Source organism: Mirounga angustirostris, unplaced genomic scaffold (assembly GCF_029215605.1).
Source record: "Mirounga angustirostris isolate CCGP_5_RB_7025 unplaced genomic scaffold, mMirAng1.0.hap1 SCAF_14, whole genome shotgun sequence".
NCBI lineage: Eukaryota > Metazoa > Chordata > Mammalia > Carnivora > Phocidae > Mirounga > Mirounga angustirostris.
The window spans coordinates 4,051,017-4,069,814 of NW_026991722.1; the positions used below are offsets into that span (position 1 = coordinate 4,051,017).

At 37.9% G+C, this 18,798-nt stretch overlaps 1 protein-coding gene across 10 annotated transcripts in view; it reads right to left on the reverse strand.

The window, feature by feature from the left end:
- The window catches only part of ZNF407 (zinc finger protein 407), a 470,693-nt gene that overhangs the window by 149,950 nt on the left and 301,945 nt on the right, over positions 1-18,798 (reverse strand). The window contains exon 9 of one of the 10 annotated variants that reach the window (XM_064577672.1): positions 691-18,083. The exons of the other annotated variants lie outside the window; for them this stretch is intronic. Within the exon in view, the coding sequence (XP_064433742.1) occupies positions 18,046-18,083 (38 nt within the window). The 3' untranslated portion in view covers positions 691-18,045. Of the gene's footprint in view, positions 1-690; positions 18,084-18,798 lie in introns of those variants that run through there. 10 annotated transcript variants of the gene reach the window in all.

Here is an 18,798-nt window from a genome sequence, read left to right on the forward strand (position 1 = left end):
AACAGTCACAGCAGGCCCATTCCTCTGCAACTGCTTTTTGCATGTAATCACGCATCACAGGTCAGTACATATACATCCAGCTCATTTTTAACAGCTGCATGTTTGTCCACTATACGGACAGTCCCCTCCTGATGGGCACTAACATGATGTCCAGTTCTTGACCATTACAATAACTCACAACAAAGTATCCCTATATACCAGGACATTTATTCCATAAGAATGATGCTTTAATAGAATTGCTGAGATCAACAGTATGTGCATTTTAAAATCCCCAAGCAAGTCACTCTCCCTCCAGTAATGCATAAGATTTCTAACTTTCCAAAATATGCTCCATCACGGGTCATTTTCAACCTTTTAGGTTTCTGCCAATGGTTTAAAACTGGCATCTTATTGTTGTAAAGTACTGACAATTAGTGAGGTTAAACACCTTTGTGTATACTTACTGGTAATCTGCATTTTAAAATGCCTATTCAGATTTGTCTTTTTATTTTTTTTTTGAGAGGGAGAGGGAGAGGGTGAGGGGAGGGGCAGAGGAAGAGAGAATCTTAAGCAGGTTCCACGCTTAGCATGGAGCCCCATGTGGGGCTCCATTCCAGGACCCTGAAATTATGACCTGAACCAAAATCATGCGTCAGACATTTAACCGACTGAGCCACCCAGGTGCCCCTAGATTTGTCTTTTTAAAAAAAAAAAATCCATTTGAGAGAGGTTTTGGTAAATTAGGAATAGTGACCTTCTGTGGGAATACTAATTATATTAATCCCGGCTCTGCCTTACATGTTGCAAATATTTTCTCATAATTGATTGTGAAGCTTTGTTTACTTTTTTTCCCTTTTTGGTTCTGTCTTTTAGATCTTCGGTAACTGCTAGGTCATACAAATATTATGAAGTTTGTCTCCATCATCACTTGACTGTGTAAGAATGTAAAATAAAAATTCAATTCATATAAATATTTTTAGAACAAAGATATAATACCTTCCTTCTTAATTATTTGAATCTACTTCTTTGCCTTTCTCCTTCACACTTCAATTATTAAGTGTCTGGGGTTGATAAATAAAAGATTTGAAAACACAATTAATTGTTTATAATAGTTCTTCATCGGTCTTCTGGTCAGATTATTATTGAGATAATGAACGCCACTGTATACAGAAACTCTACTTGTTACCTTATACTTTGTTTTTAAACAGGAAGCACCAGAGTGATATCAACATATAAAGATCTCATAATAAAGGTCAGTTTTTTCACATTTCAATCCTCATTTGCTTCAGTATATTCACTCTCACAGTCCAGAGTTAGAGAATGACAAACAACATGAAAGAAACATAAGAGTGTGAAAAGTCTAATGGATGTTTGAGGTATGCATGTTTAGATAAATATCTATGTGTTACAAACAATAGAATTTATGTCCTAAAACAATAGATGATACATGACCAAAAATGCAAGTTTAGAATTTAAGATATGTTACTAGCCCCGTCTCCTGGGTCAAAGGTATCCATCCCTACACCAGCTTATACTCACAACCTTGGATCACGTCTTACCCTGCAATGTCAATTCTGTCTCTGGGGTCTAAATGATTATTTTCTCTCCTTGGGCTTTTATAATCCAGCCAAGGACAAGGGAGCTAGCTATCTTTCTTCAGTGGGGTGACTACCACCTATCCCTATTCTGCTTGGTGCAAACACAGGCAAGTTCCTTTGTGGACTGATCATTTTCTAGAGGTCATTCAGACCATAATTTCAGGGCCTCGCCACTATCCTGATGGTCCTTCTTAGGAAATTAGACCCAGTGGGAACGTTTTCTCCCTCTGCTTAGTCCATGGGTCAGCATTTTCCTTCCCTTGTAGTTCTTAATTCCCTTAAGTGGCAATTATTTAAGACACAGTTAGAGAGGGTGCAATCTTCATTCATCCAATAAAACCTAAATATTAAAAAGGACAGAAAAATTCAGCATGGCTACTAAGGATAAATGGGACAGCATTTAGCATTTGAAAGGTACCAACGAAGTGGTACATGAGTAAATGGATAAAATTAAAAAAAAAAAAAAAGATCGGAGATAAAAAAAAAAAAAGATTAAGAAGAACTAAAAGGGCATACTATGTGTCAAAGAGACAGAGCATCTTAATTATAAAAGGTTAATATCACAGCCAGAGTGAAGAAATAGGTGGAAAAACCACTCCAATAAATACTACCTAGAAATCCACCCACGGTAGCTGATACAGAAAAACTAAATTTTAGATTTTTAATGAGCATATGATAAAAATCCATTAGATTAGTACCCTGGTCCAAAATACTCTTTACGGAGATACCATATTAGTGTGAAAACATGATGCTTACGGATGAAATCACCATGTCTGTGGAAAGACATGTTAGAAAGACTATGATCACTGCATGGACGTAAGAGATGAATGTGTCCCAAGCTAAAGGTTCTAAAAGGAGCCAAATGACTAGAATGGATAAAAAAAAAACTACCGGAAAGGACTTAATTAAAATGACAACGCCCTCATGAAGCACGCAGAAGCTCCAACCATGTCACGCAGAGAATGACAGGATGCGTGAGCTGTGGATAGTGAGGAGCATAATGTGTGCAGGCCAGTAGGCAGAGTCCTGTGGAGCTCTACCACTTCTTCCCGTGGTCTCCACTTAAGAGCAGGTAAATACCTGTGAAATTTTAAGTACTGACTCAAGTCCAATTGCATTCTTAAAGTTTTAAAACTTAATCTTCACAATTTGGTCTTCAATTTAACTCATTATCTGCCTGGTATATCAGAAAGTAGCATTTTGCCAAGAAAATCCAACATGTGGTGTTTGTGAGACATGGTAGACATGAAAAACTTCTGGGTTGAAAGTGAATATTCATACATAAAACCAGACTGATTCCACTAGGACCACTTCTAAGGCTTTATTTAACTCCCACAGTTAGAAAAGGTCTCATCTCTAGCATAAATTCCTTATTCTTCAGCTCTCAAAACCATTCTGATTCTGTGAATGAACACTGACCCATCCAACACTCGAGATGACATTTGACCCAAGCATTACACGACACAACCTGGCGGCGGCATCATGGCGGCCACCCAGAAACCAGGGGCCGGCTCCATGTGCCTCGCCAGCCTCGTAACCTCATGCTCCCCCTCACCATTAAACTGGGAAGGACAGTGGTATCGTGTGGTTTGGGAAATTAAATGAGACGGTACTCTTAAACAGAGCCCACTAATTTGGCAAAGTGAGTGCTCATATGTAATCGCTATTATCACATTAATGTGGCAAATTATTTAGAATACAACGGAATGAACTCAATGCTTCTTTTTACATCTTTCCTATACACTAAAGAGTAGAAAAAACTTATCATGGAAAAGGCTTAATAAGATCAAGCCAACTAGAAAAGTATTATTACAACACACTGGCTTCTAAGGGTTCCTCGAATTCGCTATTTCCCCCTTTCCGGGGGTCTGTGTTGTTCCACGGCCTGGAACGTTCTCTCTCACTTAACTCTTACCCTCTTTCAAGACTGAGATGTAAGGCAGGAGTCTCACCTGGTGCCCTACACAGATCACTTCCCCAGATGCCTTCCCAAAGCACCTTCGACTTTATCTTTGTAGGCCTTAGATGGCAATTGGGTGTTTACTTAAGTGGTTGTTCCATTAATGTCTATTCTCCACTAAATCAATAATCCCTAGCAAGGCAAGGACCAAGCCTGTGCTGCTCACTCCTCTGTCTCTGATGTCTATAGTGCAGTGTGCTGGGCTCATCGTGGGCGGACAAAGGTCCGTATTTGTTTGGTGGTGATCTGGTAGGTCTGAACACAAAAGTAGTTACAAATTCTCAAACAAAACAAAAATTTCTAGTCACTTCAGGACTTTTAAAATGTGTTTTGCAACATACTAAGAAGCAGAAGAATGTAAATCTCATGAACTCAACAAAAGTTTACAAAACCTGCCCCACTAAAAAGGTTTAGAAATTACTGATTTAACTTCTCCGTGACAGGATTCAGAGGTCATCACCAGAGATAGTGAGAATGCTTTTCAGGAATAGTTTGGAGCTATTAGGGAAAGGTTAGACCACTTCGATTCTGAAATTGGTTGGTGCCTTCCTGATCGGATTCTACGGGATGAAGTCCTGTAACTGCAAACAGTGTATCACAGCTTTCTAGAATTCTACAGTTTGGGGTTTCATATAAGGATTCATATCAGAGACAAGACCCATGGCTGGGAAAGAGTGGAGGGAAAGAGTGGCATACTTGAGGAAATCTTACAGGAACTCCTGTTTGCTCAGGAGACAGAAATAGTGGGTAGGGAGGATGGTCATGCCCCTCACTGTGTGGAAGCGCAGGGCTAACTCAGGAGGCTCTGAGAAGAGCATGAACGTACAAAACTGGAGCATAAGCAAATATACACACACAGATCAAATGCCCGCATAAATAAGCAGGCTATACTTGGGGCCTAACTCAAAACCTTTAGGCCAAGCACATTCAATTTTATCTGAATTATTATAATAAACTATTGTTTCATATATGCTGAGTGAAAATGATTATATACATATTAATGTAATATGTGAATATCTAGACATCTTAATGCCCAGAAGATGAACATACCCAAATTGATTCTGCCATAAATAATAAAAATACACAGCCTTGGATTTCAAATGTCTTTTTCAATGTAAAAAAGACATTAAAAATTTGGTATGTTCAAACTGAACATAAAACATCTTAAAAATGTCTTTCTAACACAATTTCTTAGACACAGATAGAGAAATTGGGGTAAAAAAGAAAATATATTAAGTACTATAACAGAATCATATCTAAAACCAAAATTACTTCTTTGACTGGTAAAAGATTCATGACCCAAAAGCATACATCACGGGAAACTTTTCCTCATTATGTACAGGGGGAGAGGCCAGAAATATGGACAAAGATGATATATTAGAATAACATTAAAGTAAAACAAAAGAAACCCACAGTGTTATTCAGCCACATTTAAAGGGCCATCCTGTTTTTCTCTCGGTTCTTCAGCATTTTACTGCACATTCTTTGCAATCCAACTTTCAGCTAAATCCCCTCAAAACCCCTTTTGGACCCTAAGGCCACTTCACCTGCTTGGCGTCCAGCCTGTCTCGCTTCTCACCTCTTACTCCCCAATTCTTACACAGCCAAGTGCTCGTCCACTTGCCTTCCCACGACTCAGGTCGAACAGCTTTGCATACCCTAACTCCATTTGCAGAGGGTCTAGCGCCTTTCCGTCCATATAGCAAACACGGTCCGCGACACTCACTTCCATAGAAAGAGCGCTTATAGGATATGAACTAACATTGCAATTACACGTGCACAAGAGGGACTACATCTGGCCCCACTTCTATCTGGTCCGCCTGAATATCAGGGTTCATCTAACAAAGCTGAATCCTATCGATGGGTTATCTGTAAAACACCAAGGAGTACCACATTTCAGTGTTGACTAGTCAAGAGATTCAATAACTGTTTAGTTGCCAACATAAAGAGGTTTAAAATATGATACTTAACTGCCTGGTAAGTGAGAAAGGTCATGAGACTGGTACTTTTTTAAAAAATAAAAACTTAGGTGAAACCAGCTGTAGTATTTACCAAACAGTACTCTGAAATTTCAAGAGAACTATCTGGGCATTTTCACATCTTTGTCATTTTATATTAAGAAAGTCGTTAAAGTAAACAGTGTATTTCTGTTTCTAATCATGAGACGAAGGTATATAAACACGAATATATAAGTTATGCCATCAATCCAGGCCACGTATTAATATAAAATATAACCTGGAATATCCACTCCTGTCACTCAAGAGCAGCACCTACTGGCACAATTTAAAAGAACCCAGAAGACACAGAGTAATTTCAGTTCAATATTTTATTAATTAAATACTTATAGAGCACTTAATATATGCCAGGCACTATTTTAAGTACTTTACAAATATTAACTTATTTAATCACTGCAAGACATTTATCACTAAAAGAGATTTAATGACATAAACCTTACTCCAAGATTCAAGGATCTACTTCGTTAGTTTGAGATGCAGATTCAGTTTAAAGCCAACAGAATCCAAATTTGTCCCTGGCCAACATCTGCAAAGAAACCAGTATTATAGCCCATTCTAATTTCATGAACCAGATAACAAATGTGAAGGAAATGCTGAAAGGCAGTTCCCTAAAAAGAGTTCTCTCCCAAAAAAAGAATATAAAATTCTACAGTCCATGCAACGTGAATAATCTATGCTAACTACAAAGGAGTCTTGCCTCTTCCTTTATAAACAGGAAATCACTTGCGTGAGGTTTTTATTTTAAGCATGCATTAAAATTATGATTTTTCGTAAGATGAACAAATGACTCTGTGCCAATCACACTGACATGCTACTCAACAAATGGCACTAAGAGCGGTGACGAGAGTGAACCTGTCTGAGCGGAGCTTTTTAAAAAGTATCTAGACCAGCCATCAAAACTATGATTTTATCTGGTCGGGGCCTACGCTACCGTCTGCTGCAATAAAAGCTATTAGGTGATTTAAGTGACTACTTTACTATGATGGGTTTTCATCTATTAAAAGAATGTATTTAAGTATTTTTAATCTTAGTTAGAAATAGGAAAAAAAGGAAAAATAAAAAAGTGTAAGCATGTCTATATAAGCTAAAATATTTTGCTTCTACATATTTTTCCTGAATAAATTAACTTTGCAAATTGACTCAATTGATCTATACATTTCCGATGCTGATTAACATGTATCATATGATATCTTTTTGGTCTATTTAATTTTAGAGTCTCAAGCCAATTAGTATAATTTCTGTATTAACTTCCCCATTTTCATTTTCCCATCCCAATCAACTCCCTTCCCTAATCACCCCGCACCAACAGAGATACCTATTTAATATTTTCTGCTATGCATCCATGCAGGAAATAGAGAAGAAATAAGTATAATTTTTTTGTATTTGTAATTTAAAAAATTTTAATTTGTGGTAAAACACACATAAAGTAAAATTTACCATCTTAACAACCTTTAAGCATACAGTTCGGTGGTTAGGTGCCAAGTTATTCCCACTGTTGTATAATCAATCTCAGACTTTTTCATCTTGCAAAAGAGGAAGTGTACCTGCCAAACAACTCCCATGTCCCCTCTCCCCAGCCTCTGGCAACCATCATTCTAGTTTCTGTCCCTATGAATCTGACTACTCCAGGGACCTCATATTCATGTATGTGGAATCGTACAGTATATTTCTCTTGTGTCTGCCTTATTTCACTCAGCATAATATCCTCAAGGTTCATCTATGTTGTGGCATGTGTTGGAATTTCCTTCTTTTAAGGCTGAATAATACTCCAATGTATGTATTATATAATTATATACATATTATACATAATGTAATTTATAATGATATATAATTATATTTATAATTACATAATATAATTTACAGAATATATATTATATATTCTCTTTATCCATTCATTTGTTGACGGGCATTTGGGCTGTTTCTTTTCGCTACTGTAAATGTTGCTATGAGTGTGATCTGCTTTCATTTCTTTTGTGCGTATACTCAGAAGTGGGAATGTTAGATCATTTGGTAGTTCTGTTTTTAATTTTTTTAGGAACCACCATACTGTTTCCATAGCAGCTATACTATCTTAAATTCCCAACAGTGCACAAAGGTTTCAAATTCTCTACACCCTTGCCAACACTATTTTATTTTGTTTTTTTGATACTAGATATTCTAGTGGGTGTGAGATAGTAAGAGTAAATTTTTAAAGTGACTTCTTAGCTAGTAAGAAAAATATGGTGAACTCCTGTAGGATTTTGACGGTTTTCTTTTTCACATTTAGGTCTTTCATCTATTTTGAATTTATTTTTGTGTATGGTTTAAGAAAGTGGTCCAGTTTCATTCTTTTGCAGAGAGCTGTCCATTTTTCCCAACATTGTTTGTTGAAGAGGCAGTCTTTTTTTTCCATTAGATATTCTATCCTGCTTTTATATTTTCCATATAGTTGAGGATCCACTTCTGGGTTCTCTATTCTGTTCCACTGATCTGTGTGTCTGTTTTTATGCCAGTACCATACTGTCTTGATTACTGCAGCTTTGTCATATAACTTGAAGTCTGGAATTGTGATGCCTTCAGCTTAGCTTTGCCTTTTCAAGATGGCTTTGGCTATTTAGGGTCTTTTGTGGTTCCACATAAATTTTAGGATTGTTTGTTCTAGCTCTGTGAAAAATGCTGGTGGTATTTTGGTAGGGATTGCATTAAATGTGTAGATTGCCTTGGGAAGTATAGACATTTTAACAATATCTGTTCTTCCCATCCATAAGTATGGAATGTTTTTCCATTCTTTGTGTCATCTTCAATTTCTTTCATAAGTGTTCTATAGTTTTCAGAGTACTGATCCTTACCTCTTTGGTTAGGTTTATTCCTAGTATCTTATGGGTTTTGGTGCAATTATAAATGGAAAAGATGCAACCTCTTTGGCATTGGCCCTAGGACCTTCTTACTAGATATGACTCCAGAGGCAAAGGAAACAAAAGCAAAAATGAACTACTGGGACTTCATCAAGATAAAAAGCTTCTGCAGATTGAAGGAAACAATCAACAAAACTAAAATGAAACCTTTGAAGGGGAATAGATATTTGCAAATGACATATCTGATAAATGGTTATTAGTTAAAATCTACAAAGAATTTATCAAACTCAACACCCCAAAACACAAATAATGCAGTTAAGAAATAGGCAGAAAACATGTACAGACATTTTTCCAAAGAAGACATACAGATGGCCAACAGACATGTGAAAAGATGCTCAACATCACTCATCATTGGGGAAATACAAATCAAAACTACAATGTGATATCACCTTACACCTGTCAGAATGGCTAAAATTAACATAGGAAACAACAAACATTGATGAGGATGCAGAGAAAGGAGAAACTTCCCAGCCTGTTGGTGGAAATGCAAACTCGTGCAGCCGCTCTGGAAAACAGTATGGAGGTTCCTCAAAAATTAAAAATAGAACTACCCTATGGCCCAGCAAGTGCATAACTAGGTATTTACCCAAAGGATACAAAAATACTGATTCAAAGGGATACATGCACCCTGATGTTTACAGCAGCATTATCAACAATAGCCACATTGTGAAAAGAGCCCAAATGTCTATCAACTGAAGAATGGGTAAAGAAGATGTAGGGTACACACACACAAGGGAATATTACCCGGCCATCAAAAAGAATGAAATCTTGCCATTTGCAATGACGTGGATGGAGCTAGAGTATATTATACTAAGAGAAATAAGTCAGAGAAAGACAAATACCATATGATTCCACTTGTGTACGGAATTTAAGAAACAAAACAGATGAACATAGGGGGAAAAAAGAGAGACAGGCAGATCATAAAATAGACTCTTAACTATAGAGTATAAGCTGTGGGGTGCTGGAGGGGAGGTGGGCGGGTGTGGGGGGCTAGATGGATGATGGGCATTAAAGAGGGCACTTGTGATGAGCACTGGGTATTGTATGTAAGGGATGAATCACTAATTCCTACACCTGAAACTAATATTACACTATATGTTAACAACTGGAATTTAAATAAAAACTTGAAACAAAAAAAGGAAAAAAAGATAAATCTGGTGAACACAGAATACTAAATTATTGAGTACTGCTTATTATGATGGTAAAACTAACCAGAAAAGAATCATATTGTAAGCAAAAAGTGAAAGGCTTTTCTTACTCAATAATATAAAGGATTAAGGAACAATAATTTCACTGGGTACTATATTCTGAATGTAAACATGTATATCTCACTTTATTTGTTCATAAGGTTTTTTTGAATGATTATAACAAACAGGCACAGTAATCTACCCTAAGTCATAAAGTCATTCAGGAGGAGGAAAAGACTGGGACACATCAGACAGACAGTCAAGGAATTGATGTTAGATCATAGAGAAATGAAGAGCAGGGGTATGTGAAATGAAGGGGAATATATATATTTATATATATTTATAAACATTATAAATATATTATATTTATATATATCTAATTATGGGAATTTTAGGATAAAATTTAAGACACATGCATGCTTAATTTTAGAAACTGATATGGTGGTAGAGAGGAAAGAAATGGACTCAAAGAAATACTGTGAACTGATTTTCAACAAAAGCGAAAGGCATAGGGTTTTCAACAAATGTTGCTCAAAAAAAAAAAAAAAAAAAAGACACTTATATGCAAAAAAAAAACCAAACCAAAACAAAACCCTCAACCTGTACCTAATGTTATCCAAAATTTGACTCAAAATAGATCATAGATATAAATATATGCAAAATAAATGCAAAAACATAAAGCTTCCAGAAGAAAATATGAGTTTATCTTTGTAACTTGGGTTAGGCAAACAGTTTTTAGATACCATATCAAAAGTACAAACCATACGGAAAACCATCACTAAACTGGACTTCATGAATACGGTAGTCCCCTATTATTCATGAGACACATGTTCCAAGAACCCTAGTGGATGCCCAAAACCACAGATAGTACCGAACACCATACATACTATTTTGTATTGCCATACCTACATGCATATATACCTATGATACATCTTAATTTGTAAATTGGGCACAGTAAGAGATTAACAACAAGTAATAATAAAATAGAATATACTGTTAATAAAAGTTATGTGAATGGGGTTTCTCTCTCTTTCAAAATATCTTATTGTACCATACTCACCCTTCTCTCCTTGAGATGATGTGAGATGATAAAATGCGCACATGATGAGTGATGGGGCATCATGAGGCAGTGCTAGGCTATGAATGACCTTCTGATGAGGCATCAGAAGGAGGATCTGCTTACAGATCAAGGCTGACCGTGGCTGACTGGAACCACGGGAAGCAAAACTATGGATATGGGGGGGCAGGGCTACTTCATTAAAAACGTTTTCGCTGGGGTGCCTGGGTGACTCAATTGGTTAAGCATCTGCCTTCGGCTCAGGTGAGGATCTGAGGGTCCTGGGATGGAGCCCTGAGTCAGGCTCCCTGCTCGGCGGGGAGCCTGCTTCTCTCTCCCTCTGCCTGCCACTCTGCCTACTTGTGCTATCTCTCTGTCAGATAAATAAATAAAATCTTAAAAAAAAAATGTTTTCTATTGTGAAAGACACTGTTAAGAGGAAAAAAAAGGCAAGTCACAACCTGAGAGAAAATATTTGAAAATCATCTATCTGATAAAGGCCTTGTATCAAAATCACATTAAAAACTCCTAGAACTCAGGGCGCCTGGGTGGCTCAGTTGGTTAAGCGACTGCTTTCAGCTCGGGTCATGATCCTGGAGTCCCGGGATCGAGTCCCGCATCGGGCTCCCTGCTTGGCGGGGAGTCTGCTTCTCCCTCTGACCCTCCCCCCTCTCATGCTCTCTGTCTCTCATTCTCTCTCTCAAATAAATAAATAAATCTTTAAAAAAAAAAAAAAAAAACTCCTAGAACTCAGTGCCCAACGAGAAAAGGGGCAAACTATTTCAAAAGACATTTCATCGAAGAAAATAAACAGATGGCAAACCAGCACTGACAATCAATATCAGTAGTGATCAAATACAAATTAAAACCACTAAAGACCACTAAACTCCTATTAGAATGACTTAGAAAACCCGACAATCCTAAGTGCTAGTGAGGATGCAGAGCGACTAGAATCTCATACACTGCTGGTAGAAACATCAGACGTACAGACTCTCTGGCAAACAGACTGACAGTTGTCTTTACAAGTTAAATATATACATACTGTATTGTCCAGGCATCTCATTTCCAGGTATTTACCTAAGATCGATGAAACCTTACACTCACGCAGAAACCTATATGTGAATGTTAACAGCAGCTGTTTATTTAATTACCAAGAGAGTAAACAACCTGGATGACAGATGTCCTTGTGGTCCTGATCTGCATTTCCCTGACAATGATGTTGAACATCTTTTCATGTGTTTACTGGCCATTTATGTATCCTCTTTGGAAAATGGCCATTCAGATCCTTTGCCTGTTTTTAAATTAGGTTATTTGCCTTGATACTGATGAGTTCAAGAGTTCTTTATATATTCTAGATAGAAGCCCCTTATCAGATAGATATGCCTCATTTTTTTTCAATTTTATAGGTTTTCCTTTCATCTTCTTGATGATGTCATTTGAGCCACAAAAGTTTTTAATTTTGATAAAGTCCAATTTATTTTCTTTCTTTTATTGCCTGTTCTTTCGGTGTCATATCCAAAAACCTATTGCCTAATCGAAGGTCACAAAGATCTGTTAGTATCTTTTCTTCTAGGGGTGTTATAGTTTTAGTTCTCGTATTTAGGTCTAAGATAATTTATGTTTGTTTGTTTGTTTGTTTGTTTTAAAGATTTTATTTATTTATTTGACAGAGAGAGACACAGTGAGAGAGGGAACACAAGCAGGGGAAGTGGGAGAGGGAGAAGTAGGCTCCCCGCAGAGCAGGGAGCCTGATGTGGGGCTTGATTCCAGGACCCTGGGACCATGACCTGAGCTGAAGGCAGACGCTTAAGGACTGAGCCACCCAGGTGCCCCAATAATTTATGTTTTAGATGGATTGATAAACTGTGTATTTATGGAAAAGCAGGGGTTAGCATGCACGCATACATTTCCTACTTCTGTCTGCTGAGAAAGCCCACAAGCCAAGGGTGCACAGAAGCAATGAGTATACACAGTGTGCATATCTTGGTTTCTAAACACCCTTCTCCAGTAAAAGAAACCAAAGATGCTTAAAGAAGACAGTGATTTCAGGATCAGGGCAGGCAAACCACCAGATAGAGGAGCCTGGAGGACACTGTGGTGCGAGAAAGTAAAGAGATGGTCATAAAAGGATGGGGGCACCCCAAAGGACACGGAAGCTTGTCAGAAGGAGCTCACAATGGCCAACGCTGGAGCAATTTGACTAAGAAATAAAAATGATATTGAATTGTAAACCACAGAGTACAATAAACCCATAATGGTAAAAATAAATTGAATAAAAAAATAATTGGGAGTGAAGGGGCAGATATTCCTTAAAGAAGAATTCCAATTAAATACAGAAGGAACAGGGGAAGAGAGTATTACTGCTAAAACTCCATAGATCCTGTTGTAGGCAAGATCCACTAATGAATGTCAAAATTAGTGGGCAAATGTTTGAGAAGAAACAGGCTATTTGCATAATCTGGAAGTATCTCCCCACAGATGTGTATTAATTAAAAAGGAGAAAATAGTAGGTCTGTAGTGGAGAAATATGAAGATACCACCTCACTCAACGGGTCCAGTTTACATTGTCTGCCATAACATACCCTGACGTGTTGCTCGTCTCTCTGGGAGATGCTTAAAGAACCTTAACTGAATCATGAGTAAACGTGAGACTACTGGAAAACAAGGAACATTCTACAGAATAACTGATCCCTATTCGTTAGAAGCATCAAGGTTGTGAGAGACAAGGAAAGACTGAAGAGACACAAGAACCAGAGGGCACGTCAGTCCCTGAGCTGAGCTCTGAAAAAAGAAAAACGACAGGAAGGAGACCTGGTGAGATGTGAAGGAAGGATGTGGCTTAGCAGATGGTCTTTGGTTTCGGTAATCCTGTCACAGTTATATCTGACACTCACATTCAGGGAAGCTGGGCAAAGGATATTTGGGAACTCTGCACTATTTTTGCAACTTTTCTGTAAGCTTAAAATTATTTCAAAATAAAAACTCAAAACAAGGAAAACCTGCTAGATGGTATCTTTGCTCAATAAAAACAGAAATAAATACATTTGCAAATGATTGATAATATACATTTTATATCTTCTGAACTAAATTTCAATACTAATTAAATAGTATTCCTAAACTTCCCTCATAATTTGAAGAACCTGTTCCATTCTTCTTCCATAAAGGGTTTCAAAGGAAACAGTAACTGTTTTGCCCTATCAGGGGTGAGACCTGCCAACGCCTACCATGTTTCTCTCATATCATATTAGTCAGGGTCAAGATATGAATGTGAGGGTGTGTAAATTTTTAAAATACATAAATTATATTGAATTAAACAGTTGATAAAAGGTCTATATAAAAATAAAAGCCACGTCGGGCGCCTGGGTGGCTCAGTTGGTTAAGCGACTGCCTTCGGCTCAGGTCATGATCCTGGAGTCCCGGGATCGAGTCCTGCATCGGGCTCCCTGCTCGGCAGGGAGTCTGCTTCTCCCTCTGCCCTCTTCCCTCTCGTGCTCTCTGTCTCTCATTCTCTCGCTCGCAAATAAATAAAATCTTAAAATAAATAAATAAATAAATAAAAGCCACATCAATTACCTGATAAAATCATACTGCACACACTATAACTTTCCACAATTTTTTCCCCTTAAAATTTTGATAAATGAAGTTGTCAGGGGGGATAAGATCACAATTTTGTTTTCTTTTTTTTTCTCTTTAACTATTTTAACTTTCAGAATTCAGTTCATGAACGCTGTGAATGTTAGCCTAGATAAGATCATAATTTTGCTTGGCGATGAGGTAAGCGTACTGCCATGTGCCTGGATAACCTCGTGGCAGCAAGGAAAGAAGCCGCAAAGGAAGTTTTAATGTGGCTCTGAATTACACAGGCTAATTATACTTAGCTAGGCCTCCCAAGAAAGAAGAGGATGGAGTTTTTTTCTGGAAGAAAAAAAATTAAACCTCACTTTAAAACTTCTAAGATCATACAGCTAGGGAATGAGCCTGAGTGCTCTGAGGGCCGGAGATCCATCAAAAATGATTAATTGAATGGATTTACATGAATTTCAGATGATCTTCAGTCAACTGTATGAGGTGTTACTATCAAAAGCTATATTTTAATTGTGGATTCTGATTTTATTTTAAATGTTGTGACTGCCATTACGGATTTTATAGGACATTGAAATATACACTAGAAAGGATGTTATTTTCAGCATCATATTCATTTATAAAAACATTTTAAAAAATATAAAGTATACTAAATAACAAAGAATAGAAATTATTCAATAAATAAAGTGATGTTTCTACTCTGAAGAAAAGCTGTATGAAGACCTTCTCTAGCCCTGGCTTCAGCTACACGCTCGGACTGTCATGCTGATATATGGATACCCACTAACACATATATGGTTATAAGATTCATTACTCTTAGGAGCAAATTCAAATAAATGCAAAGAAATCACTTCAGTCTTTTCCTTCTAACTTCCTACCGTTAAAAGGGCAATAACGAAGCCCGCTATCTTCCTCTTTTAAAGAAAATCTCTGCATTATTTAAACTAATGTTCAACAGAAAGGCTAAGCAGGGTTACGCGCCTTGAGGTAGAGGACACAGACGCAGAGTGGCTGAGTGACTTGCTTAAAGTCGCACATCTCCACAGCCATGGAGTCAGGACACTAAGACCCAGTTCACCCGCCTGACACCCACGCCATCCGCCAGGCTCTGTACTAGGTGGCAGAAGTACAACGTGAAAACATTTACCCTGGTGGCTCTTTTTATTTAGTATACGTTACTTCCTAGCTCATGTTTTCAGATGATCTGAAGTCTTAAAACTCCAAAATGTTAGGGCTTCATGACAACAATTTCATTAACCCACAGAGGCTGATTCTGTTTTTAGCTCCTGTGCATGCAGCATGACGTAACCGGGAAACTCCTGGACGGCAAACGGGCGTGGATTGCAGCGGGCTGCCCTGCAGTGACATGGCCTCGGTGGGCAAGTCAGCCTTTTGAAGACGCATTTTTTTAAAGAAGCATTAAGTTGGGAGTAACACCTACCAACGAGCTTTGTCTTGAAGGAATGGCCTGGTGACAAGTTTGGCACAGACACTCTTGCTACCCTTCCTCTTTGTTTCTCTGTAACTGAGGTCACAATGCAACTGGGCAGAGTAACAGCACCGACCACCTAAAGCAGGAAGCCGTGCCACACACACCGCACTCCCCAACAAGCAGGACTGCCCGATGGCAGGAGGGCCGTGGGAAGCAGGTGGCAGAAGCGTGGACCACACAGATGGAAAGAAGCATGTATGTCCTTAGCCCTGCTCCACGGTGATAAGCAGGAAAAAGACATTTTTGGACATACCAAATAGAAGTTAGAACATTTCTCCCTAAGCAGATTGAATTAAAAATATTTTAAAATGTATACTTAGAAGGTTTTGAAAAAACGTATTTCAGTATATTATTTAATAAAAGAGAAACAGGGATGAGTCGAGAGGATCTGCTTCTCAGTAATGCTGCATTTACTGATAAGCATCCAGCAAATGAACTGGTCCTGGATTGCAAGTCTATGACCAGAAAAAGCTGGTCGATGAGAACCCCTGCTTTGGCATTATTCCCCCACTGGCTATACAGTACATGGGGTAGTTAGTCCTAAACCTAGGAAATCCAACAGGACTGAGAGAGGGAGAGAGAGCAAAGAGAAAAGCCAGTCACTCGAACCTGCCACGCCGGGATGGACACGGAGCACGGTGCCGGACAGAAGGCACCAGAGTATGCAGAGAGGAGTTAGACGGGAACAAAGACATTCAGTAGCAGTTAAGACAAACAGTAAATTAACCCATGGGTGATGTCTGAGGGTAAAGAATCGAATTGTTGAACTGTTAATTATTTTAGGAAGTCTTTTGTCGGTGGTGAAATACCAGGAGCCTGGAAAACAAGGAATCCAGTCTGAAGGTTACAAAGAGAGAGAGTAGAGGTTGAAAATTATAGAGCTGCTAGTCTAACATCTATATTAGGAAATAAATTTGAGATGATACTTATGGATGAGCTTAATGATACATTTGGAGAAGTACAATTTAATAGGAGTGAGTCAGCATGGATTTACCAAAGGCAATCATGTCAGAAAAAATTTCGTTCCTTTTTAGGTTGAAGTGATAATTGGTTTATGTAAGGAGAACCAATGAGACACTGTCAGGATTTTCTGAGATTTTGGGACCTCTTCATAAAATGAATTATTGTACAAAATGTCATGACATGTGTCAGAGCACCAACTAACAAAAGGGGCTGAAAGTAACGGGGTTAAAAATAGAAGGCCCCACAATCTGGGGAAAACTACATTCTACAGGGCTCTGTAGATCAGAGCGCTAATGTTTTTAATTAATGATGAAGAAAATCTTTTATATGAGGAAATTTGAATATTCTGCTGAATGAGAGGGAATGGTTAAGATACAAAAGGCTACAGCTGTTTTATCTTAACTGTGATAGATGAAGCAAAGGGGCTCCACGGTGGAATATGGAATTCAATCTGCCTGAATATGCAGCGATGTGCTTGCAGAGAATTAAGGAATCAGTTAAGTGTAGTTACAGTTTAAATGGTACTGGATTAGATAGCACTGGAAAGAAAATGGATGCAGAGTTTTGGTAAGAATCAAACTTTCACATTCTTACTCTTATACCTGGGTAAGAGGAAAACGCTATGGAGTGCAATTAAATAATACATGTTTTAAAGAATTAGAAAAATGATTATCTTATGGAACAATACAAAATCCCACTTTGTGAAGAGACTATATCACACCGTACAGGTAACCTAATGTGCATTTTTAAATGTTTAAGTCTTAATATATAAGAACTGACGAAAATCATATCAATTTAAATATGGTTTTTTTTAAACCCTACCACAGTAGAAAATGAAGGAATTAGAGAAAATATCATGTCATCACTTAATGCTTAATTTCTCCTAAACAGAGAACATCACTTGATCATCACCTTTAGAAAACACAGACACATTTCCAACACTGCAGTCCCAGCTTCTCAGAGGAAAGGCAAAGGAACTAAATGGACGTCACAGTCACGGCACAGGGAGTGGCCCGGCCGCCCGGTCCCGCGTGGGCACGCACCAGCAGCAGCCAGCGCCACGTCAGAAGCAAGCATGTTCTCTGACCTGGTGTGGACCTGGAATTCACGAAGGAAAACCATCTCCGTTTCCTTCTTTGGCACAATCACTAGAACCATACATGCTCCCCTCAACCTTCTCCGCAGCCTTCTTGGTCTTCATCCTCCCCTCTTTCAGGTGCTGTTCATAACCAACTCCCAAGACTGACTGAAGGTCACTGGTATTGCAAACACGGAGTGTATTTCATTCCCGCTCAGGGTGCAGCGAATGAACGCCAAGCTAATTCTTCGGTAACAGAGATGGCAGACAAGCAACTGCTAATATAAAGGTCAAATAAAGATCATTCGTGGGGTGAAATGGATTTCACTAAATAGAAAAAAAATTATAATGTACAATGACAGAATTCTGGCAACTTTTAATTTGATGTCAATTTTGTGGGGATTAATAGGATTATAAAATTTCATCATATTCGATCTAGAGTGGACCTAAATGAATCTCTCTAGACATACAGGAAGCAAATAAATAATGTTTTTTTTTAAAAAAAGCATGTATAGAAAAGCTTTAGTTCATCCAACTCTATGACTGAAATTTATCTATAGTTTCTTTTTTGTGGTTGGTTTATCCTCACTACTGCAGAGCATCCCCCTCGGTGAACACATAGCCTTTCATACAATCTCCTTGATGGACATTTGGGTAGTTTCAGTTTTTGACCACGATGAAAGTATCGATATATTTATATAAAGTATAAATACAAAGTAAAAGACTATTTCATGTAAAAGATTGAAATTGTCACAGATTAAAAAAACAAATGCAGCTTATAAAGAAGCTGATGAAGCTACACCAATATGAAACACGGAATGATGGCAAGAAGCCTTACTACAGACAAAAAGGAACATTTCATAACTATAAGGATAGATGGGTATGTATATAAAATAATCTTAAAGTTCAGAGTAGCCAGGGATAGATCTTTAAAATATGTAAAGCCAAAAGTAAGAGAATTAAAAAAACCAAAAAAAAAAAAAAACAAATCCA